The sequence below is a fragment of the Pangasianodon hypophthalmus genome, chromosome 23 (assembly GCF_027358585.1).
Source record: "Pangasianodon hypophthalmus isolate fPanHyp1 chromosome 23, fPanHyp1.pri, whole genome shotgun sequence".
Lineage (NCBI taxonomy): Eukaryota > Metazoa > Chordata > Actinopteri > Siluriformes > Pangasiidae > Pangasianodon > Pangasianodon hypophthalmus.
The window spans coordinates 11,027,531-11,052,986 of record NC_069732.1 but is presented as its reverse complement, the minus strand read 5'-3'; the positions used below and the strand labels follow the sequence as shown (position 1 = coordinate 11,052,986).

The 25,456-nt window shown below is 37.6% G+C and overlaps 1 protein-coding gene across 1 annotated transcript in view; it reads left to right on the top strand.

The window, feature by feature from the left end:
* Positions 1 to 25,456, top strand: part of csmd2 (CUB and Sushi multiple domains 2) — a 309,743-nt gene that overhangs the window by 31,541 nt on the left and 252,746 nt on the right. The window contains exon 3 of the mRNA XM_053228691.1: positions 14,394 to 14,506. Within this exon, the coding sequence (XP_053084666.1) occupies positions 14,394 to 14,506 (113 nt within the window). The remainder of the gene's footprint in view (positions 1 to 14,393; positions 14,507 to 25,456) is intronic.

Here is a 25,456-nt window from a genome sequence, read left to right as displayed (position 1 = left end):
GCTTTTGCATTTTGATGAAGTAGAAGAGGACCATGTTTTACCCTTTATGGTATTGTAATGCCTCCAGGCAACATGAACAATTTTGGCTTCCTGCAAAAAAAAAAAAAAAAACAGCCAATTTTCTGAGTCCATTCGTCATCAAAGGAGGACCTAATACTAACCAGTAGAAATGCAAAAATTGATCAGGTGATCCACTGGCAATTTAAGTCTTCTTTCAGCAGGTGTGCACTTATTTTCTCTAGTAAAGTTTGACCAATGTTCTAGTCATTTAAAAATGATCCATGTTCATTGGTAAGTCAAAGATGTATTTTGAATAACTTTACATCCGAAATATATCATGTATTCTATGAAAACATCCAGTGTTTCAATATTTTCCATTATGGTACAATGTTGACAACAAACAAACTCCAATCCCTCAAAAAAAATAAATATATATATATATAACATAAATATATATATATATATATATATATATTTTTTTTTGAAAATAAATATTGATTATGTTCAAGTATTCTATTTTTTACCCAGTGGTATCATAATGCATACCATAGAGGGTTTTAAATATAACATTTTATGTGTTAAGGAGTGAGGTACAATCTGTAGCAAATCCACACATCATTCCAGCAGACATATCTGCTGTAAATTGAGGCTAAATGCAGCGCAGTGGTTAATGCAGCCAAAAAGCCGGGTTTATACTGTACACTCATAGACATAATCACACACTGTAAAATAATTCTTTGGTCATGACTTGAGATTGGTGATCTTAGAAGACATAATGTGACATGCTCGCTGATGGCCAATTTAGTGCCAGCCAACAAAGTTCTGGCAATGTCAGAAAATTTTGATTAAAATCTCAGTGTGTGTGCATTGCTGTGATGCTCATCAAAAAAGCCACCAATATGAGAAGCCATAGGATGATGCAGAACTCACAGGACAAATGCAAATACTGGATTGGCAATGGCAAAACGAAAAAAAAAACATACGAATGCATGGAAAAAATATCCTCAAGTTCACTTTGAAGAATGTTTCTGTTCATGTAACCCCATTTTCTGCAGAAGCCCAGATTGATGACTTAAGCAGAACATGGTTATTGTCTTTAATCACAGATCTATCATTAGAAGATCTTATAATACACACAAAAGCATGCTGAAATAGCACAAAAACTAACTTATTCATGAAACATCAGTCATGGGACGTTGGTACTCCTGTGTGCACTAATGAGCTGAGTAAGTAATATTATAACATATGTATACAAGTAGCTAAAGAGACACTACAATATATTAATAAGAGAATAATTACATGAAAATACATCTGTGTTTGTTACTAAAGTTGTAAAGGTGTAGTTCGGACTGCTTACAGAGGGGTACATGTGACTTGGATGCACTCATTTCCCACAAACTCTGATAGAAAAGCCCTGGGACTGGGACTGAAGCATAATTAGAAAACTTTGCTCTGAGACAAGCCCTAGAACTATTAGTTAAAATAGACTAATTATATGGTTGAGATAGTGAGCAATGACAGTTAAATAAAAAAAAGGTTTCTGAAGATACCAAAGTGGTGAACAAATGAATGGAATTAGCTTGCAAACACATTACATCTGCTGCATCTGGGGAAAAGAGTAAAAAGCTGTAGTCGGATATTGACGCCCAGTAAAACTTTTCATACCCTCATTTACCTTAAGTGTCCATTTATCCTGCTTAATGTTGTGTATTGTTTTGTTTATGTAGCACAAAGCGGTTGTGCCATGTCGATAAGCCAATACGGAAGAGGCGAAGAGAGAGAGAGATGAGTAGGGTTGGAAAGCTAATGCGAGCTTCTGTGGCGAGCTCGTTAAGAGCCGGGAGGAAGTGTCTTCAATTAACTCCTTTAATTAAAGCACTTGTCATATTGCGATGGTGAGTCGGGGTGGTGCTGACGGGGTCATGTGCTCTTTAATGAAGATGTAAGTGAGAGCCCCAATGCCTTTTTATAAAGCACACAACATATTAGTACTACCCAGCACCGCCAAGCTAGCTTTACTGAAGAGACTGTGCCACTCTTGTTAAGTTGTACTGAGTGGTGCAATCTCTCCAGTAAAACTAGCTTGGCGGTGCTGATGAGGTCAGGCGCTCTTTAACGAAGATGTAAGCAAGAGCCGTGATGCCTTTTTATAAAGCTCACAACATCAGGATCAGAGGTTTTGGCTTGTGATCAGAGGTTTTGGTGGGGCAGGAAAACATTAATAACGATATAACCTCAAACAAAATTAACTCAAGAGGCTAGCTCTCCTGACTTGTGCTATAGACTACGGTTTAGTGAATTTTTATAGTAACCCCTTGTGGCAGGCGGGGTGTGGATTTAGTGATGGCTTTAATAGGGAGGGAGCTTGGGGTTGAGTGTGGGGGTAATCAGCGAATAGTTTCAGTAGTGTGTGTGTGTCTGCGTGTGTTCGTTCGTTCGTTCATTCTAGTGACACGGAGTATGAGCATGAGAGGGTGAAATGGCAACTGTTTCATGTAACACATATATTTTTCTGTTTGAGCTGAAACAGCTTTATTGAAATAAGACATGATAATTTTATAAGCAGTTGGTGCTTATGATGGTTTCTGGTTAATGATAATTGCACTCCAAAGACACATTAACGGCATAGCTAGTTACATAGCTAGCTTGATAAAAGTGTAGATTAAACTTGCTAAACAACCTTTTTGAATACTGTGGACTGAAAAGATGGTTAATTTTGATTATGTTCAAATGGATTCTTAAAAAGATATTTACCCACACTTTCATGTCACAGTGTGCGAGACAAACACAGAAGAGGTAATATCCTGTCCTGCCTACTACCCTTCCCCAACTTCATAAACAAAATGTTCATAGAGCGAGCATGAGGCAAAGTAATTCCTGACCCAATGGGCCTGTTTGCACTTGTTGTAGTCCCCATTTTTTACCAGTAGGTGCAGTAATAACTGTATAGAATGGGGCACTGAGCAGGCTGCCCCATGATTGCACAATATCTAGAAATCAATAAAACATCTCTCTTATATCTGTCAAATAGCAACATTTTTATTAAAATTGTTGTTCAGACAAATGGAGTAATTAATATGTCAGCGGAAGTAAAATATATGGAGTTGTGAATGAGGACTTTATGAAGATTATCCTTTGTAAATGGCTGATATGTATAGTTGGGCTCTGCCTCACCTGCCCTTAAGGATGAGCCTCCATTGCACAACATATTAGCACTTTCATTAGCACTGCCCATTTGGTTTTACTCTTTAATGAAGATGTAAGTGAGAGCCCTGATGCTTTTTTTACAAAGCATATTATTATATTAGTGCCTTCATTTTAATGCCTTCATCAGCACTGCCCAGCTGGTGTTACTGGAGTCACTGTGCCACTGTTGTTAAGCTGTGCTGAGTGTCCCTCTGTGCCCCATGAATGACCTGAATTATTTCCTCTGTGCCTCTACAATCAACTTAACATGATGCATCTGTGCAAAGGTGAAAGAGAAAGAATGAAGAAGAACAGCGAGGAGGTTTCACAACCACTCCCTGCTGCCTTTTGCATCAAGTCAAATGTGCAGTTAAACCACGTGTTGAAGTTTATTAGAACTCTAGGAAAGTGCCAAGGGATAAAAAGGAAAGGAAATAAAAATAAATACACTGATATACAAGTAATAAAAGTGCAGCACTTGCCTCACAGACTGGATGAGTTTGAAGGGAGTGAGCAGAGGAGGAGAAAGCCCGCAGTCTCCTCCCAGATCCACTCTCTGGCAAGGAAGTCAACATTTGAATAATTAATCTGTGGTTCTGCAGGGCCTAGAGCTCAAGCAGAGAAAGGGAGGAGGAGAATGAAGAGGTGAGAAGAGGGAGAGAGAGAGATAAAAGAACAAAGAGGAAATATGAATGAAAGGTAGATTGAAGTCAAAGAAAAAGCAAAGCAAGGATAAAAGTAAGCGTGGGAATTGTGAGCGGAATAGTACTGAAGAGAGAAATGGACAACTATGGGTGATGTTTATTTTTTTTTTTAAATCTAGGAGCAATTTTGTAATTATAGTGAACAGTTTTACACTAACTCTCATTTATACTCATTGTACACACATTTAAATCACTGCTTTCCTTTAAGCTGTAATTGCAACACCACTCTGCATTTTGTACCCAAACACTCCAGGAAAATAATTTTCTCTCTCGTAGCTTCATCACAGTGGCACAAACACCTTCTACTATGGATTGTGCTCAGTCTAATTACTTTCCCAGCAGCAATAATGCTACATCACTGACACCATCTTATTGGTGTTTAATTGTTTAGTTCACTGTTTATTTTGCTGATGTATTGATGGTCAGAAACTTTCGAACAATGTTTAGTCGATGTTTATAGTTCAGATCATAAGAGCACTTTAATAGATTTCTCTAGGTCATTGTCAACTCATTCTCTTTCTCTAATCATAAGGGACTAGGAGGGACTAAAATCATTAATATTAGCTATCTTGGCTTACTTGATTGTAAACTAGCACATATTTGTGACAGGAAATAAAATCGAATATTTATGTCTTCATTTAGTGTGCTATACGTATTCTCACCATTTATTTATTTAACAGTAGCTAAACCTGTCAAATTTACTATTTTGTTCATTAGCTTAAAGCTGATGAACTAGCATTTGTCACAAGCAAACACAAGGGGATCCTCATTTTGTCAGTGATTTATTTGACAGTAAAAATAATATTAAAAATGATACAAATTTTGTCTATCACAGACATTAGCAACAAGCTTTCTGCAACTAAAAGTTTCCAGGTATTACTCTATCCTTTTATCTTAGAAATGACTAGTCCAATTTTTTATATTTTATTTTTTAAAAAGTCTCTGTTTTAAATGGAACAAAAATAACTTGATTCAAACACTATATAATCAAAATCTGACATCCGAAATGGAATCTTAATGAAAAATATCATTTCAAATCTGTATCTGTAATCTGTAATCATGTATGATATAAAAATTGCCCACTCCTCTGGTCAGCTTGTCTTCCTGAGTCACTTCAAGTGGTGTCCCTATGTACTGTTATTAATTTAAAACTAACAGTCATTTATCTAAAATTGTGTCTCAGTACATCACTACTCGTACAGGTTAAGGCAGTGTTTAGGTCTGGTCTGACATGCTATTAGGAGCTATAACACAGGACAGATTTGACATTTTCACACAGTTATCTGGCTTCAGTAATGTCTCATCTGTGAGATGAAGGCAGAGACCAAGCCACTTTGAAACTCAGGCACAGCCTATCTGAGACTTAGTAATGAATAGATTCATCCATTGCTCTGTAATGTCACTGACATGACTATTAATTACTGCAAAACGGCGCTAATGACAAGGTTTTAGGCATTTCGTATATGACATATAATTTCTGGCATACAGTATCAGGATGTATCATGGTTAGTATTAACTATTATGTGCTCTTTTCAGCTAGTTTAGGATATAAATATATTATAAATATACCAACTGAAAGTCAGAAAGAAATCCTGCATCAATGTATATCTCCTCAGTGCATATGTGTGTTGAGAGAGCAGGCACAAGTTGTTCAGCTATGACAGAGTAAGAGCCGAGGTTCATTAGCAGCAAAGCGAAACTATTTGGAACCATCTATCCCCCTTGTGACGAGTTTTGCCATTGCACCCGCTCTGTGACAACTCATCATTCCTGCTTTCTTCAGCGCTTTTTCTGGCCCAAATCTCCCCCCTGCATGATGAGCACTGTATTATATCACTGCTTCCCTACGTTCAATAATTCAAGCCCGCACGTCTATTCTTCATCTCCTTCCATCACCTTCTTGCTTTTTTTTCTCTCTCTAGCATTCTCCATCATTCTCTGTGTTAATGAATTTTCATTATAAGTTATTTTATGAAATTTGCCCGTGCCTGCACTCACTGTGGCAGAGTTTGCCTCAGGTGTCCTTAAGCTGGAGGGTGTGTTTAGGTATGGTTTTCTTTCAACACTGAGAGGTGAAATGCCATGTTAAAACCAGCCATCGTGAGTCCCCATAGAGAGCAACATGGAAATGGTAAGAATCAGTCCTCATTTAAATAGTACAAGCGACTGAAGACGTTGGGCCTCATTTAGTCAATCTTTTAGTAAAGTCATCTGTAAATGTTTTCATAAGCCAAACTGAACTAAAAATTCATGCCAGGTTTACAAAGGTTTTTGCAAAGCATGTGGTGGTAAATGTCGATTACCTGTAATGTGCAAAACGCATTCACAAAATAGCTGATTTACATTTAGTGACCTCCACAAAACTCCATAAAAGGCAATGGTCACAGAAAGCTGAAAATGACAAAATGACGACCAAATATTCCAGTACTGCAGCTCATCCACTGCAGCACGTGCAAAAGCCTACACTAGCTCCTTTTATACAGAGCCATTTCTTTGGTTCTAGATAATGGCTAGTCTAATTTGTCTTAATTTATTAATTTCTTTTGGATTGATTTCTTTCATTAATATGAAATTTTCATTAAATTTGTGTGTGCAATTGAAATCAATAGTGTTGGATTCAAGATGACATTAGACAACACAGAGTCAAGACCAAGACCATAGCCAAATGGAGTCATTGGAGTCTGAGTTAAGACCAAGTATGATAGCAGGACAAGACCAAGACGAGACCAACACCACACATAGCCAAGTCCATGTCACCACCTAGACCAGACACTACACTAATTGTGTATTATTTGTAACCTATATAAAATTGCTAGTTAATATTTTGAATATTTTGGCATGGAGTACGTTCAGAATTGTTAATTTGCTGGTTATAGAGTCTTTCTAACCTAACATGAAATTTCTCTTGAATTAACTAAAATAGCCTATTTAATTTGGTATTATCATTTTGTACAAATAAGTACACAGGAAATCCATAGGACATAGGCTCATACAAATTTCTGTGACCAAATATAGCAGTGCATTATACGTACTTGTGCTATATTATTTTAAACATAAGAAGTTTAAGTATTTTGAAACATAGTCACTTAAAAAATGTATAGGTTGTCTATAACTACACAAACAGAGATAGACATTTACATTTTGTACTGTAAGGGTTACATAACAAGAGGAACAAGTATTCATCCATGGAAATAATGTTATGGTCTCAGGTGGCGTTCAGAAATTATTTCAAGTCTTCGTAGGCCACAAGCGAGACAAGACCAAGCAAAATTTCATTTGAGTTTATGACCAGACCAAGACCATTGATGTGTGGTCTCAAGACTAAGACCGGTCTCGAGTACCACAACACTACTATTTAAAGTTGCCAACTTAATCGATATACATAAAATTGCAGTAACTCATGCCAATTATATGATTTGACGTTTATAAACTGTGGTTCAGATTAGTGTTTTCTGATACATAAATTCACCCAAACTCAGAAGCTCTAGTAGGATATGAATTTTTTTTCCCCAAACTAAGCGAGTTTTCTTTTAATTAATACCAAATTTCTTATGTAAATGCTCCTGAGAAAGATTTACAAATAAATCTATCTGTACCCAGCTTGATAAATGAGGCCCGTTATAAAAAAAAAAAAAAAAAAAAAAAAAAAAAAAAAAAGCATAATCTGTCTAATTGTTCATGCAAAGGGGCGTGAACTGAGCTGAAATTATAGTAGCATCTACTAACAGGGCACTTTCTGCTGTGCAAGTCAAGCGTTGCTCTGGTTTTTCAGATGAACCGATTACCTCATTAAGTCTGAAGATGGTGCTCTGGATCGCTGACATCCACCACTGTGAAGGGAAATGGAGGTGAAAGGGGAGTGCATTTTGAATCCCATGCTCTGGCTGTTTTTGGATAGCAGCCTTCGCTGGCTCAATTTGTTTTGGCACTGTCCAAAATCCAAACAGGCTAATGATGTTCCATCAGTGATAAACTCTGATCAGGGGGCTTCACACAGTTCAGTGAAAAAATCCCACTATGCCTAACACATCACACCTTATTTATTTGGATAGATAATTGTGTACCATTTGTAACCTATATTATGGTGCCACAGGAAATTGCTAGTTAATATTTTGAATATTTTAGCATGTAGTTTTAAGAAGTAAGTTCAGTACATCCAACGTCTATGGCTGGAGTTTACTGCTTCACCCAGCTGCTGCAGGCAGATGGTTTGGGCTTCTGTTTGGGCATTCGGTGGTTGTGTGTATTATCTCTTCACACAGTATGTGCCGTAATCCAATCTCTAGCACAAAATCACTTATCGTACCCATTACAGACTATGATTCACTGGGAGGCCATCATAGCTGCAGTGGCAAAAATAACCTGATGCATAACCTGAATGAACGAGTGTGTGTGGGAAGTGGAGATGTGCAAGTGTGTATTTATAGAGGCTGGCTGAAGGCTGGATATATGGGGTAGGAGAGTATAATTGGGTAGCACTCACCCAGGGCTTTAGCTGCTTTGAGGTTGCCCCGGCCCACACCGAGGCCTTGAAGAGCCAAGAGTTATAGCCACGATTGTGTCAAACGCAGCAGCCTGCACTGACAGCACCATCAATCGAACCAAACCCAACTAACAGCTGGGTAGAATGACTATGGTGGGAAACATCTTCAGTTGGAATTTATGGATAACAACTAAAATAATAATAAGAAGAATAATACCAATAAGAAGAAGCAGAAGAAGAATTACACAAAAATTAAATTAACATATGACAAAATAAACATAGCTACTAGTTATACATCAAAGACAGACAAATTACTACAGTTTTATTACTGATATTATACATGGAAAGAAGTATTGGAGTCACTCTAGGAGTAGTCAAATGTACTGGAGTCATCGAACAGCCACCAATCCCCAACAACAGCCACCATACACACCATGAGTCCAGTTGAGGATGACAGCTAAATGCCCCAAGCCATTATGGAGTACATCAAGGCCTTGGTAGGAATCCAACCAGCAAACAGATGAAAAGAGTGCACTCCAAAAAAAGCCTGCAATCAACAGACAACTTCAAAGCGCGCATGGTTGAACACCCAGAGCAACAACCAGCATCTCCAGCACCATGCTGGTCAGAAAGCGTGTGCGGCTGATGGGGAAAGGACACACAGCAGGCAGGTGAATACAGCACCAGGGACTCTGCCGACCCCTAGCAGCAGATAAAACATCAAAAGAGGATATAAAATGAGGTCCATTTAATTTAAAAAAAAAAAAAAAATTACAATACATCACAGACTAACTGGACAAGTTTGGTGGTAAAATTTGCTTATTGTCTGTCACAATTTTCTAGACCTCCTTTTCTTTTTTATCTACTTTAGATTCATAGCTCCAGTGCAATACTGAAGAAGCAAACTTCAGTCACCAAACACACCTGAGGTGGTAGATACTTGAGTAACTGTACATCACTACTGTGCTTAAGTAATATTTTGGTAGAATTGTTCTTCACTCAAGTAAAGAGAAAAGACATTTTTCGAAAACATTTTACTCCTTACATTTTCATTTTAACATTTAAAGGACTCTGTATTTTTTTAAGGTTTTTGCAAATAGCGTAAATTAAATTTTCGGTCAATTTGTTCCATAAACACATATAAACAAAGTACAAACCTCACCAGTCAGAATCACACAGTGTATTCAAACTAGAATTGACACACACACCCTTAAGGAAGAAGCACAAATTAGAAAATGTGAACCAGTTTTCGCTTACTTGTGGCTTGAAGTCTAAGCACTTGTGATTACACACACACACACACTCCCTCACTTATTCCTCAATGTCGTCTCACTGCTTGCATATCAGAAACATGCCGCTGTGCTTTTTTTTCCCCTCCCACCCCCCCCTTTTGCTGAAAAACAGCTGCTTCAGCAACACTGCCGCACATCTACGGAATGAGATTAGAGGGAGGACAACCTGATTTACTTTCATGGTGTCTACACGTTAAGAAAGAGTAGCCCAAGTGCGGAGGGGGCTTTTGTTCATTTAAAACAATTTGTCTCGACTCGGCATGGGCCTTAAAGAAGAAAGGAGAGAAATGAAGTGTGCTTACAATACTCGGCAGAACGGGCACAATTTATAGAAGCACCATAGGTGGCAAACAGTCGCTGAAGGTTTTCAGTTAGGATGTGTGTTTGTGTGTATTTATGTTGCTCTTTCCCAGTGCAGAATTTACCACTGTAAAATACACTGCAGATTCATGACACAGTGTGCATGTCTGCTGGCACAAGGCCACATCTGAGACCCAAACACAGCTAGCCATGCTAATTGAGGACATTGATTTAACCCATGATGGACTGATGTGAGCAATGGCAGTAAAGCCATGACCTCTGGTGTGTGGTGACAACATAACCTGGTGCATGGACTGTGTGACTCATTATTCACATGCTGACACTCCATTTAATCACATTTTATTATGGAGCTGCGCTGGCCTCCAGTAAATCAATGCCTGCGTGGATGTGCTGAAAGCTCACCAAGCAGCGGGCAGGGGGTAGAAGTGACATTTACAGATCGCTTTAATCAGGTTCTGCAACAGAACAATTTTCTGTTTACTGCAAACAAATACACACATGTGTACATTAGAAACATGATGATAATGTTTTATAAGGTAGAAAGTGACAAGTTATCAAGGACACTTGTTCAGAAGAGGTGACTTGTCTATTTATAGTCTTAGAAAAAAAATGGTTCTTCTTCTTCAAGGGTTCTTTAGATAGTTACAGATTCTTAGCTTCCTAAGGGCGCTTTCAGACCTATTAGTCCATTTGCTCAGTCTGAATCGGGGCTAAATTGATACTCTTGGTTGATTTGCTCTTTGGTTTGTTTTCACATTGCGTATAATTAAAATGAACCTAAAAAAAAAAAAAAGTTGGCTGAGCAGTGTGCACACATGAAAAATATGGCGTTGGGAAAAAGGTAAATAAACTGTTGCAAAGTGCACATAGAAATCATAAAAATTACCTAAGCACAAAGAGTACAGAGCTTATTATATAATTATATAAATTACTAGTTTAAAACATTTTGTGTATCAAACCCGGAATTCAAGTTCTTTTAGTTCGTGGGTCCATATATCCAGAACACATCGTATTTCCCTCAGTCTGCTTGCACTTCACAAATCAGTTTACTAGCTTATATGCAACCCAGAATTCAGGGTTGAATCAGTTTTTCACTGTAATTAAACTGCACTAGGGTTTACTTGGAACATTACTTGGAACATACCCCTATATCTTAACCCCAGTTGTCATAAACGGTGAACAGAAGATATATATTGGCATTTCCCTATAATACACTAACAGAAACCTCCCTAATACAGTCTTTTGCTCTAATCTCCTAGATGAAGTCTAGTGGTCATCAGTAGTCCATACTTTATTTTTTTTTCTCTTTCGTATCTGCACTCTATTCTCCATTGTCCCAATGTCCTTCCCTCAGGGACACCTGGGATCATTGGAGGCATAACAGATCCATTTCTAATGGAGAGCCTGGCCCAAATGGGCCAGGAATCATCCTTGTGATAATGATTCCAGATAGGCCTCTAGTGTAACCACAGCACAGCTCTTAGTCCCTCCATTTGGTTTCTGACTGATCATGTTTGGACAGACTTCATCTTATACACATCTTATCTACAGTATAAGTCAAGCACTTATTAGGGAGACACATGGACATTCAAATTCAGATATCTAAATTCATCTTGATATTCATTTACTTAACAGGGTGTTCAAATAGTTCAGTTTTATTTGTATAGCACTTTTAACAATAGACATTGTTACAAAGAAGCTTTCCAGAAATCTGGATGTAGAATTAGATTCCTAATGAGCAAGCCGGAGGTGACAGTGACGAGGAAAATCCCTGTGAGGGGGAAAAAAAAAACATGAGAGGAACTGGATTCAAGGGAATCCATTTTCTTCTGGGTGACACCAGATAGTGGGATTATAAACCATTACTCTTCTATAATGGTATAATAAAAAGTCAAAGAGTACTAATTGTGTTGAAAAGATGTTCAGTATGAGCATACTGTGAGTAATAAACCTGGGATGAACACAGGAAAATCTTTAGCAGTTCTTATGAACACATCTACAGTATGAGGTGAGAATATCCACTGAAGCAAGGGTGAGACTTGGGGACAAACCGTTAAGGTATATTGTGTCTCAACTTGTGTCTAATGTTTCAACTTCTAAGCAGAGCTATGCAGGACAGAGTCGTTACTTATACCAGGTACCGGACAATATCAGGACAGTACAAATGTACACTTTACTGTAAAGCCTTACTTTTTTCCGTTCAGTGTATATTATTTTGTAGGTAATATGAGAAAAATACAAGACAGTGACTTGAATTTTTAATCTGGTTAACAAAAGGCCTGTAGGAACCAAATAGGGGTTTTCCCGCCCTGTAGGATTCGGACTGGAACCAGTTGTTTGGATTTGTTGTTTCACCACATGATACCTAATTTGCATAAAATTGAGAATATGTCAATTCAAATGTCGCTGATCACTCTGTCTCCATGTCTCTTGCCACTGAGTACAGAATCAAGGCTCTGTGCCGCTTATTTACATAGAAAATGAACTGCCGTCTGTCGCTTTGTCACTTGCTAGGTTGCAAAACATCCAAGCCAAAGTTAATCAGTTACCCTGATTAAAAAATCTGTTACTTTTTGACCTAGCTTTAGGTGTACTGCTTATGGCTTGAATATTTTGTGACAAAACACAGGATGTGTTTACTGCCATTATGCCATTAAATCATTCTGGTCGTTATGGATAATTGATTTCAGTGGCTTCCTCTTTAGCAAATCTTTCCTCTGACATTTTTGGAAGAGTCCCATTGTGGTAATTAAGCAGCAAAGTTTATCGTGTAATTAGCCTGGACATGTTACACCACAGAAATTGAATTAACCTGTTTAGTTGAATTAGCCTCCAAAAAGAGAAGTGTGGTTTAAGGCTGTCCTTTACATCTAACTAATCAGAGAAGTGAGTAGAATCATGATATCTAGCGGTCACTTTTCTTTTTTTCTCTTTTTTTTCGTGCATAGTGCATGTAGTGAATTTGATTCGTTCTACTCAGGTTCACAATGAAATTGTTCTGATTGTAGGTGTCATTAATGGGTACACTCAAAAATCTTCTACATATATATATAATATATAATATAATATAATATAATAATCTATTATATATATATATATATATATATATATATATATATATATATATATATATATATATAGAGAGAGAGAGAGAGAGAGAGAGAGAGTTTCTTCAAGAATACAATATTTGTAGAAGTTTAAGTGTGTTGAAGAGTTTTATGTTGTGGCTGGGTAAAAAACCGGGACTACTGCCAGAGCTGCTTCATATATTACTATGCCATCGTGTCACCATCACAACACCATGGAGATCAATTTGGACCAAGCACACCATTGGGCAGCACATGTACACACATGTTTACACATTTAGTGTGAGTTGATGCAATGTAGAGCTCATTAGCTTTTCATCATATCATTAATGAGGCTGTGAGTTTTTCCGTTGTTCTTACTCTGCCAGTGTGATTTTTTTGTGTCTTTTATGACATGAACATGTTTCTAATAAGGAATTACAATGAAAAGCCATGCCTAGAGGCTGTGAGTAATTGTGTGCTTATAGATCTCTGAAAACAACATAGCCCAGACAACTCTAGGCACATTTAACCTCTGACCTTTGAAATAATACCACTTAAGAGCCACACCAAGACAATATGACGTACATGTAATACATATATTGATGTCCCAGTCACTCATTCTTGCAGTCCTTTGCTGTTTACATTTAATTTAGAGTAGTTGGATTTAAAATATAAATGCTCTGGAGGCACTGTTCATGTCTTTTTGTCTTTTGCCTCTATGTTCTCTGCATTGTGTAAGGAATAAAAACACGACATGGCATGCTGTTATAAGAAAATAATCAGTGATGAATGGTGTTATGTGGCCGGATGCAAAGCTTAATTACTGTCACTTTTACCACCCCAAAGTTTATTATATTCCAATAACAGCATGTCACTTGTTTTATTCCTCTTATACCACAGCAATTTTCCAAGAGGTACAATTTTAAATTTATGAATGAATGGTGTGCTTTTTTTCCGTTTATAGTTCCATTTAGTGTTGTAGAATGTCTGTGAGTCAAGCTAGTTCCTGGTATCTCTTATGTTGTAGCTGAAAATGATCATTCCCTCACCAGCTTCTATTTTTTTCCCTCTTTTAAGGTTATTAATCTTAGATTATGCCGTACAAGTCCCTGTGAATGAGTTGTTACTAATTCATGTAACACATTAGAACGTGTGCATTAATATAACCCTGTAATTTGAATTACAGCTGGCACTACTGTCAGAGCTGCTGTTGTAGAAAATTAATCAACACCTTATGACTAATCTGATTCGAGAATTCAACAGTGATGTGATGAAGATGTTTTTAAAAAGTGTTTCGATTGATTTAATTAATGTTTTCTTTCTCCTGGCTGATTTGTAGGTTAACAGGCTTCCGGCTTCCTCCTCCAATAGTCAGCACTGGAGCGAGACTCACACTGTGGCTACTATCGGACTATGCTGTGAGTGGCCAGGGTTTCAAAGCAGTATATGAAGGTAGGAGTGCAATGGAACATGTAGTCAGATATGCCTGTGTTCTTCTTTCTCTCTCACACAGCCCTCATCATTTTTTTATTTTTACGTTCGGCCCTTGACACGTTCTGGTGTCTCTTTGTGTCTCTGACTATGTCATTCAGTCGTTCAAGGTTTCAACTCTGCTTAGCTGTCTCTGTTCATAGTGCTGCGTGAGTCAGTGGAGTCGTGGCACACTCTGATGCCCCTGTACCGAACGAACTCAGTGATGGATGCCTGCTTTAGCCTGTCTCCTGTTCGTAGGATAATTATATTAATATGCATGATTAAATTAAAAGCTAGAGCCAATCCCTGGCTTTTTTGGTGGGTTCCATGCTGAGCTGTTGTCATATCCCTATTGATCTGAGCGCACCATTGTTAACACCTGCTGCAAATGCACAAAAGAGGGAGAATCTTTGATAATTACATTCATTTACTGATTGGTGGTGTGATTGGGTGACAGGTGAATAAGCCTTCTGGCAAAACTATGTGCATAACATTAATAACCTGTGCTATCAGCTATAAAGCAGAAGCTTTGATGAGTATTTTCAGCATTCTCCACTTCTCACCTATTTAACTTTGATAACTGTTGCTTGGGTGGCTGATTTTATTGGATTGCTGTCATACAATCACTGGATATCTGACATTGACGTGACATTGATAGTTGACTGTGAAGGCATTGTCATTAGTTAGTGCATGGTTCTGAGCGATACTTATACAAACTTTTAGAATTAGATCTCTTAATTACGCAGCCAGTTTAATGGCTATATCAAATGCCTATCACTATTTCTAAAAAATGACAAATGTAAAGAATTGTGCAGTAATCTTGAAGTTAAACCATTGAAGTCAGCAGTGATGTAGATACTCCCTAAAGCCCTGAAGGGTAAAGTGGGGAAAAATAGCTAGTTTGCTCCTGGTTAATCCTCTTTCCTCCTTTTATGATGCAGCAGCTGACAAAAATTCTTACCATCTTTTTCTCCACACAAATCAACTGGTCCTTGTGCCTGAATGAAACATAATAAACTCCAAAGTGATTATGGAACAACTTTATTTTTCATCCTAAGAGTCTTTTCAAGGACGGATGAAGCACACTTCAAGGTGAATTTAGTGATACTTTCCTATACAGCAAAAGGATTCAACTAAAACTTTTTTGAAAAGGTTCCTGTTTTATAAAATTCCTTTCTTAGAAAGGTCTGGATAAGCAATTTCATGACTATAAATAAGACACATCGATTCAGAGTTTGCTTTCTGGGTCCACATCTGCTAGTTGATTACCCCTGCTATACAGTATACTATTGACCTACCAGATATCCACGAGTGGATTGCAGTAGAATCACTGAATCTACTAGGACTATCTTTGCCCTCTACTTCAGATTTTTAAAAAAATACATTTTACAAAACTTCTCAGATTTTCTTAGACACCTCTGCGTTTTTCATACTTAGCTGCAAACCAAATCTCTCTTGCTTTGTGCCAGTGTGTGTGTGCACTAGGGATATAACTAAATGAATACATTATTAAGATTTTACAATTAATGTGTTCTTCTTTTTTAAATTCAGATCCAGTAGCCTGAGTTAAACAATGCCTTACTGTGCTCCAAAAAGGCTTGAAATCTACAAAAGAAATATGCTTTTATTTATAGAGCCACTGCTCCATATAGTCCACGCTCTGTGCACACTACTGGTCTAGACTACGCCCACTTCCAGTTCAAATCCAAATACAGATATTTGTTATCACAGTTATCCTGTGATAGAGTATTTTTAATGTCGTTTAAGTAAATGATGCATCTACATAAAAAATTCATATGCACATGCAACAAAAATCTGCTAATCTATTAGTAGATTTATCCAATCTATTTTTTGTAATTTAAGATGGTGCTGTTTTGTCAACTAATTGTTGCCCTAAAGCAAATTCATGCTGTTTAGTGTTTTGTTTAAATCTGGTCTCTCTCTCTCTCTCTCTCTCTCTCTCTCTCTCTCTGTCTCTCTCTCACACACACACATACACAGAGCCTCTCTCACCCCTTCTTTTTCTAGTTTTACTCTCTCACCATGCTAAAAGCAACAGTGCTCCAGGTACTAGGCTTGATTTGGTACTGACGTCAAATCATTACTGATATTACGTAATTGGGAAATATCGGGTTCTCCTACTCCGACAGCTAAGTGAAAACTTAATTGGAATCCTCATTCTTGGCAAGCAACAAGAAGTGATGGAACAAGTGGGAGATAGAGAGGCTCTATACACTCTGTACACGCACTGTATAGAGCCTACCGACACTAATCTAGATAAGCCTCTATCTGACCCATATGGATCATCCTGAGTCTCCCAGTCACTGTAATTACATGTCACTTCCTCTCACATGACCTACATAGGTGTCACTGAATAAGAGAGTGTGATATATGCAGTTCATGCTCCTGGTCTGACTTTAACTAAAGACAGTGCCATAATGAGACCCAGTGAAACCTTATCAATCCTACACAGCCACAGTGATCTGCAGTCCTTCTGTCCCTCAGAGCCGAAGATAAAGTCATGAAGGCAAATTTAAGAACGTCCAATTATACTTTTTTCCCACCTCAAAAAGCCTCTTTAATAGTGAGCCTTAAGCTGTGAATATATTAAGGATTTTCCGTTGCTAACTCACAGGGACAAATTATACTTCACACAGGGTTTTGTGGACAGATTTCTCTAACAGTGATGTGACGAAATCACTGGAGATGAAACTCCCGTTGTAGTAGGTGTGATTTAACCCATATTGGAAGGATATGAACAATATCAGAGGCTGGAATAGAACTCTGAATACAGCAAAAGTAATAAAATGAGACGGGGCCTGACACGACGAGTTACTCATACCACCCTGAAGTGTTGGACTATTTTCCTATAACAGCATGTCCAGAAGTATTTAATTCCTCCTATAACACAGCTATTTGTGAATGATTACGATTTATTAACAAAGGACACATCACACTTTTTAAATTTTCATAGTTATATTTAATTTTATAGAACGTCCGAGAAAGAAGTTCGTTCCCGTTATCGTTTAGGTTATAGCAGCTATAAACAGTCATTACCTCAACACTGTCTCTTTATTTCTCTCTCAAGGGTAACAAGACATAAAAATGCATTTTGGGATATTAACTGAGAAACTGCAAAATGCTAATTCCTCAGTCCTAAAGACTTTCCCATGACTGAAAATTTTAAGGTATTCAGACTGTGGGGTGTGTCCAATAGCAGGTGGGGTGTGGGTGAGATGAAAAATACCAACAAATAAATACTTAAATTATCGTTTCAGACCTGCTAATCTTTACAGTTTTATGTAGGAGCTCTGGATTTTAACACCGGAATGCAAAAATACGTCAAAAAGAGCAGCCTTATTTTTTTCCCCAATAAAAACATCAGATGAGCCAGTCGACATATGACTCTGGAATGATTGACAGTTACGCAGCTGTTTTGAACTCTCCACTTGAAACGTGCTAATGTGGCGCCCTTGCTTTCTGTCACATTTAATAGCTCATTACCTTGATTTTTTATTTCATTAATGTGCTGTTCTCTAAAAACTGGAAAGTGGGGCTCCTGGGAAAAAAGTTTTAATATGTCTAATGTAAAGGACCAACTTTACTTGTTACAAAGTGCTGACACAAGAGACTCCTTACATGTCAACGATTATGCATTTTATTTGTTCAACAACTGTATGTTTTTAATTCATTTGTTAAACTTGCAACAGCATTCTGTGAGTAGTTTTGTGTATTTTCCTAAAATCTCAGAGGTGATTAAAATGATGGGTTTTTAGAGTACAAGAGTACAATGGTATTTGAACAGAATGGCAGATAGAGGCCTGACACCAAATTTAAGATACTCAAACATGAAGTTGCTTGATTTATTCACTCAGTATGTCTGAAATTACTGTGAAAAAACTCCAGGTTCAATGTTTTGTGCATGCTGAGATGCTTTTCTGCTCACAATGGTTGTAAAGAGTATTTATTTGTGGGTAACACCTTACAGTAAAAGTACATGAATAATCATGCACTAATACCTGAATTAATACTTAAATATGAACTAATGATGAGTTAAGGCATGTACTAATCACGAACTGAATTCATGCTTGAATAACGACCACCTTAAGTACGTTAGTACATGTTTGTTAGTTAATGTATAAATTAACATGTAGGGGTAAACTAAATCAAACATGCTCTATAATAAAGAATTTGAATTAAATGTGCATAATTTCAAATTGTTAATATAAGTTGCCATATGCAGCTATGTACACAAACATCATTGGTTGGCTGGATTACTTTCATAATTTACATTGATCCTTCTTATCGAACATAGAAAAACGCACTAATAATAAACACCAATAATTTGATCTCAACTTGTCCTGAAGTAATCCAGCATCCAGTGATGTTTGTGTACGCAGCTGCATATGGCAAATCACATAAACAATTAGAAATTATGCATGTTTAATTCATGTTCTTTCTTATAGTTCATATTTAAATAAGTATTAATTTAGGAATTAGTGCATGATTATTCATGTACTGTTACTGTAAAGTGTTACCTATTTGTGTTACTATATCTTTCCTGGCAGCTCGAACCAGTCTGGCCATTTTCCTCTGACCTCTCTTATCAGCAAGGTGTTTCCACCCACAGAACTGTCGCTCACTCAGTGTTTTTTGTTTTTCTCACTATTCTGCGTAAACTCTAGACACTGTTGTGTGTGAAATTCCCAGGAGATCCGCAGTTTATGAAATATTCAAACAAGCCCTTCTGGTACCAGCATCCATGCCATGATTAAAGTCACAGAGATCACACTTTTTCTTCGTTCACTTTTTCACTTCGTTCACTTAATTCAATCACTTTTTCTGATGTTAGATGTGAAAATTAACTGAAGCAGTTAGCAGTCTTGACGTGTATCTGCATGATTTTTTGCAATTCTCTGCTACCACATGATTAGCTGATTATATAACATGAATGTGCAGGTGTTCCTAATAAAGTGGACAGAGAGTGTGTATATACAATAAAGCTCCCACTGCAGCACGATGGGGGAAATGTGACTAAAGTATATATAACAATCTACAGGGCATGAGGGCTCACTGAATGGTTTGATGAGTAAGAACATGATGCAAATCATATGCTATTGCCTTCACAGCCACCACTTTTCAACCTAATTGTACATTTATGGGAAAGTTTAGAGAGATGTGTTAGACAGTGCTTTCCACCACTATCATCAAAACACCAACTGAGGGAATATCTGTTGGAAGAATGGTGTTCCATTTTCTGGTGGCTCGTGGCCCAATACCATTTACAATTTATGTTGTTTTGTGCTTTACTTTGTCATTTGTCTTTGTATATCCTACTAATATATTAACTACTGCACTAGTCTTGCTGCTGGTAAATTATGCTTTTATGCTTTCGGGCACATAAATATTATATAGTGCAAATTAAGGGCTTTTCATCCTCTAAAGAAAAAAGTAAATTTTGCGATTTCCTGCAAATATGTCTTTATAGGAGATTTTTTTTTCATACAGTCTTCGTACAGTGCAGTTGTGTTGTTCTGGTTGTGGCTTCTCCATACTGGCTTTAAAATGACTCATGGGCCTTGAGATTGAAGTGCAAAATCTAAAATTTCATTCAGGTATATTTTCATCTATTTTTGGAATCAGAGACCACTTAGAGGGGCTTTATTGTGGAAATCATCTTTTATCCTTTTTCAGGGGGCAGTGCTGGTGTTTTTGTACTACAAGGAGTCTCATTAACACTAAGAAAATGAGAAATATGGTTACAGGAAAATTAAAGAAGACAACGGCTTGGGCTAATCTGTCTTTATTAAGCATGCCAAGCTAGCTAATTTACTGGTGTAAACTTTAGCAGAAGTAGCCCATATATATATATATATATATATATATATATATATATATATATATATATATATATATATATATATATATATGTGTGTGTGTGTGTGTGTGTGTGTATATTTAAATAGGGTATCCCAAAAGTCTCCATACATAGGGGAAATTAACACTTTCTAGCAAAATGTCTTCCAAAATTTTTCATACATAGTTTATATTATATATTTTTTTAAGATAACCTTAAAGAATGCCTTTGACAAAAGAAGAACGTATTGAAATCATTTTCATGGCTGGATCAGGAAGATGTCGCAAGGTTGTGATGGATTTTAATAGGAAACATGGCAAGCACGTCACATGCGACTCTATTGCCAAAGTTATTAACAAATTCAAAAAGACTGAAAGAGTTCAGGAGCAGCCGAGATATGGACGTCCACAAACATCCTCTGACTGAGTCACAACTGATGTGGTGCTGGCTGATGTGGTGTGTGTGTATATATATACATGCAAAAGTTTGGGCACCCCTGGTCAAACTTTCTGTTAATGTGAACAGTTAAGCAAGTGGAAGATGAAATGATCTTCGAAAGGCATAATGTTAAACATGAAACACTCTTTTGCAATATTTTAAGCAATATCAGTGTATTGTTTTTGTTTTCTACAATTTTAGAGTGAAAAAGGGGAAAGCAGCACCCTGCAAAAGAATGAGAACCTAAGGAGACTTGAGCTCTCAGATAACTTTGACCAAGGTATAAGACCTTAATTAGCCTGTTAGGGTCATGGCTTGTTCACAGTGATCGTTAGGAAAAGCCACGTGATGCAAATTTCAAAGCTTTATAAATACCCAGACTCCTCTAACCTTGTCCCAACAATCATCAGCCATGGGTTCCTCTAAGCAGTTGCCTAGCACTCTGAAAATGAAAATGATTTACGCCCACAAAGCAGGAGAAGGCTATAAGAAGATAGCAAAGCGTTTTCAGGTACCGATTTCCTCAGTTCAGAATGTAATTAAGAAATGGCAGTTAACAGGAACAGTGGAGGTCAAGATAAGGTCTGGAAGACCAAGAAAAATATCAGAGAGAACTGCTTGTAGGATTGCTAGAAAAGCAAGTCAGAACCCCGTTTGACTGCAAAAGACCTCCAGGAAGATTTGGCAGACTCTGGAGTTGTGGTACACTGTTCAACTGTTCAGCGACACCTGCACAAATATGGCCTTCATGGAAGAGTCATCAGAAGAAAACCTCTCCTGCGTCTTCACCACAAAATTCAGGGTCTGAATTTTGCAAAAGAACATTTACACAAGCCTGATGCATTTTGGAAAAAAGTCCTGTGGACCGATGAGGTTAAAATAGAACTCTTTGAGCAAAGGTATGTTTGGAGAACAAAGGACACAGAATTTCATGAAAAGAACACCAGTCCAACTGTTAAGCATGGGGGAGGATCGATCATGCTTTGGGGTTGTATTGCAGCCAATGGCACGGGAAACATTTCACGCGTAGAGGCAAGAATGGATTCAATTAAATTCCAACAAATTCTGGAAGCAAACATAACACCATCTGTGAAAAAAGCTGAAGTTGAAAAGAGGATGGCTTCTACAAATGGATAATGATCCTAAACACACCTCAAAATCCAAGATGGACTACTTCATGAGGCGCAAGCTAAAGGTTTTGCCATGGCCCTCACAGTCTCCACACCTAAACCGAATCATTGAAAATCTGTGGATAGAACTCAAAAGAGCAGTGCGTGCAAGACGGCCCAGGAATCTCACAGAACTGGGAGACTGTTGTAAGGAAGAATGGGTGAAAATCCCTCCAACAAGAACTGAAAGACTCTTGGCTGGCTACAAAAAAGCATTTATATATATATATATATATATATATATATATATATATATATATATATATATGTGTAAATATAAAGTGAACTATTGCTGATAAGCTACTGCTGCTAAAACACTCCTATATTTGTATATCTGTTTAATATTTTTCTGTCATTCAGTCCAACCATATTTTGGAACTTGGATGAGATAACTGAAGCTTGGATGGCTCTAGAACAATTTAGATGCAGTTTTGCTACAAATATTTGTATCATGGCTAAATCATGTATGGATCAGAAGGTTTTTGCCACATGGTGAGAGAATAATGCCATGTAAACATGTTCACATCTAACTAATGTGTTCACAGGCTTCACTGTTTCACATGAATGTTAATTATTATGAATAGTCATTTTGAGCAATGGAAAAGTTTCTTCAACCTCCTTCATATCAATATTTTTCAGTGTCTTTGTTTCTTGAAGTTTCATTACAGCTGAGCATTGCCTGTCAACATATTTCAGCCTAAGTTGAATAGTGATGTAAATGACATTTAATTTTGGATTTGACAGCCACTCATTGTGAGGCACTATCACAGTGTGAGCACCTATGCCATCAGATTTTTGCCATTTAGTCAGATCACTCGGCATGTAAGCCCAGTATAATTAATATTAATCAACATTAGGCACTTCCTTAAGAATATTAATACAGTTAGGTGAGGTCTGAGTCAAAGAAGCCGAGAAAGGCACCGCAACAGCTTATTAAAATATATAGGCACGATGTTGAGAACAGAAATCACTTGAGATATCGTTCAAAAATGCCTGAAAATATTATAGACCTAGGACCTTTGATATCATCTTACTGTCATGTTTTGAAAATGGGCTTCAATCACCGACTGCTTGAAGCCTTCAGCCCACAGACATATGGTTTTGCATGACAGGTTGCTAATTAATGGCATGGTCCTAAAATCAGTGTGAGCAGAACACTTAAGTACAACCCTTACTCTAATGAATTAGATCATTGTTACATGCTGGGTGAAGGAATCCACTTATACATCTGGGCCTCTTCATTAAGCATATTATCACACATTATCATCCTCTATATCTATTCACTTTGCATGGCAGTGTGAGATCCCCCATGTCATATTCTCCCCGTGAAGAAGAACGAACACACACACACACACACATGCACGCAGACATTTGCACTTAAATGTTCTCCAGTCTTGGTGTGCTGAAACGACCCCCCGCGTTTTAAATCGATCCCCGCACTGAATCAAAGAGTGTGTTCTCATGTCCCTGTGAGACACGAGTGCTCCCCGCAGCCCTCTGCTTGCTCCTGCCCGTTCTGCAGCGGGGGGAATGTGTTAAGTGAATTGGTTACGTTGGAAGGATCTAAGTGATGTGAATGTGTGTGGAAGGAGGTGTTTCAGGCCTGATGTGCTGGAATGTTCTAGTGTATTATTTAGTGGGCAATGCAGAGGCATAGCTGGCATTATCGCTGCTGCTGTTCACACCAATTTTAGTTATATAATGCTTTTAACAGTAGACATCGTCAGAAAGCAGTTTCAATTTAGATATAGGCTGCATTTACATTGTGGGACTTAATGCACAATTCCAATAATTTGACACGGATCAGATTTTTATATATATACATAGTACCTGACCCATATCCGATTCCCATGTTAGGCTGAAAATACCGCCTTTTTTTTTTTTTTTTTTACCAGTAGCATCACCATAGTTTAAGAACCATTGTATCCCCTTACAGATTGATAAGACATTTTTTGTCTCCTGGACTCCACTGACTTCAGTCTGTGATTCACATATGTCATCTGATCACCCAACAATTTTTGACTCACGCTACCTATTGCCGTAAAACAGTGTCAAAAACTAACAGTAAAATTGGATGTGAGTATTTAGATGTGAATCAAATAACCAGATAAAAGGCATATTTTGGATTTAGAACCCTATTTGAATGTGTCTCATATCAGATCTGAAGAAATCTGTTCTGTTTATAAGTATGCTACAATATCTGATCTGTGTCAGAGGTCAGCAAGTCAGAGGCAAGGACGGCAAGAAAAAACCCCAGTGAGAAAACTTGCGGAAAAAAAAACCTTAAGAGGAAACAGACTCAAACGGAAATCCTCTACTGGGTGACACTGGATAATGAAATTATAATTTATAACACTTCTACAGTTGTATACTATAAAGTCAGTACTCAGTGCATTGAAAAGATGTTCATATTGAGTATGAGTATATTGTTAATGGGAGCACTGGAATAAGCACGGGACAGGCTTTATGATTACAGCAGCAGTTCTGGGGTAAAAGAATACTGTAACATATATCACAAAGCTGAGACTCTCTTCTACCAAAGCAAATGAAATATAATTTACAATAGTAAAGAAATGGCAGCCATGCATTTTAATGCATTTTAGGAGTAGTATTTGCACTTGCAGGTTCACACAAATGAATATGCACACAAATTGCAGCATTTGCACTTGCTCATTCAAACAAATAATATGAACACACACACACACACACACACACACACAGGCACTGGGGCCCACAGTCTGTTGCTTGTCATGCTGATCTAGTCCCCCAAAACCCCACTAATCTGAGAGCAGATGTCACATCGAAAAGGCCACAGAGTCTTGTATACTAAGAAGGGCACAGACTCCCTCCTTCCCTCACTTCTTGCCTCTTTTCCTCTTTCGCTCTTCAGTTAAGCAACATTTCTGGCTGGGTTTGGTATCATGGAGGCTCATCTTGGGGAGAGATAATGAGCCTGCAGTTCCCTGCGCTCAGCCTCAGAAGCAAGGCGTACATCAAACCGAGCTTGGCTCTGTGTTCTCCACCACACGCCCACTCTCTCCTCTGAGAGGCCGAGTGGGAAGGGAAAACCTTGCATGAACACACATGTACATAAAATACAAATATAAATCTCTTTTTCAGCCATCCAATTTCAGTCTCTCTCAGGCATTTTCCTCTCCCTCACTCTCTCGGTTCTTTGTGGATTTACGTTGTGACATGCCATCCCTTTTCTATTTTATAATCTTTTAATTATTATTCAAATGCTATGATTTGCTATGAAAGACTGAACTGAAAGATACCTGCTTATGCTAATTCCCTTTATCTCCCATGTTATTAAATTGGATGGTTGAAACCATTGAAATACCATAAATAAAACTTGAACTGTGTTCAGGTCATAATTTATTACGGTGTTGCTGATGAGCTTAGCATTATGGTTGTATATTAAAAAAGACCAGGCTGTTTTTGGTGTCTCAGTAACAAGCAGAT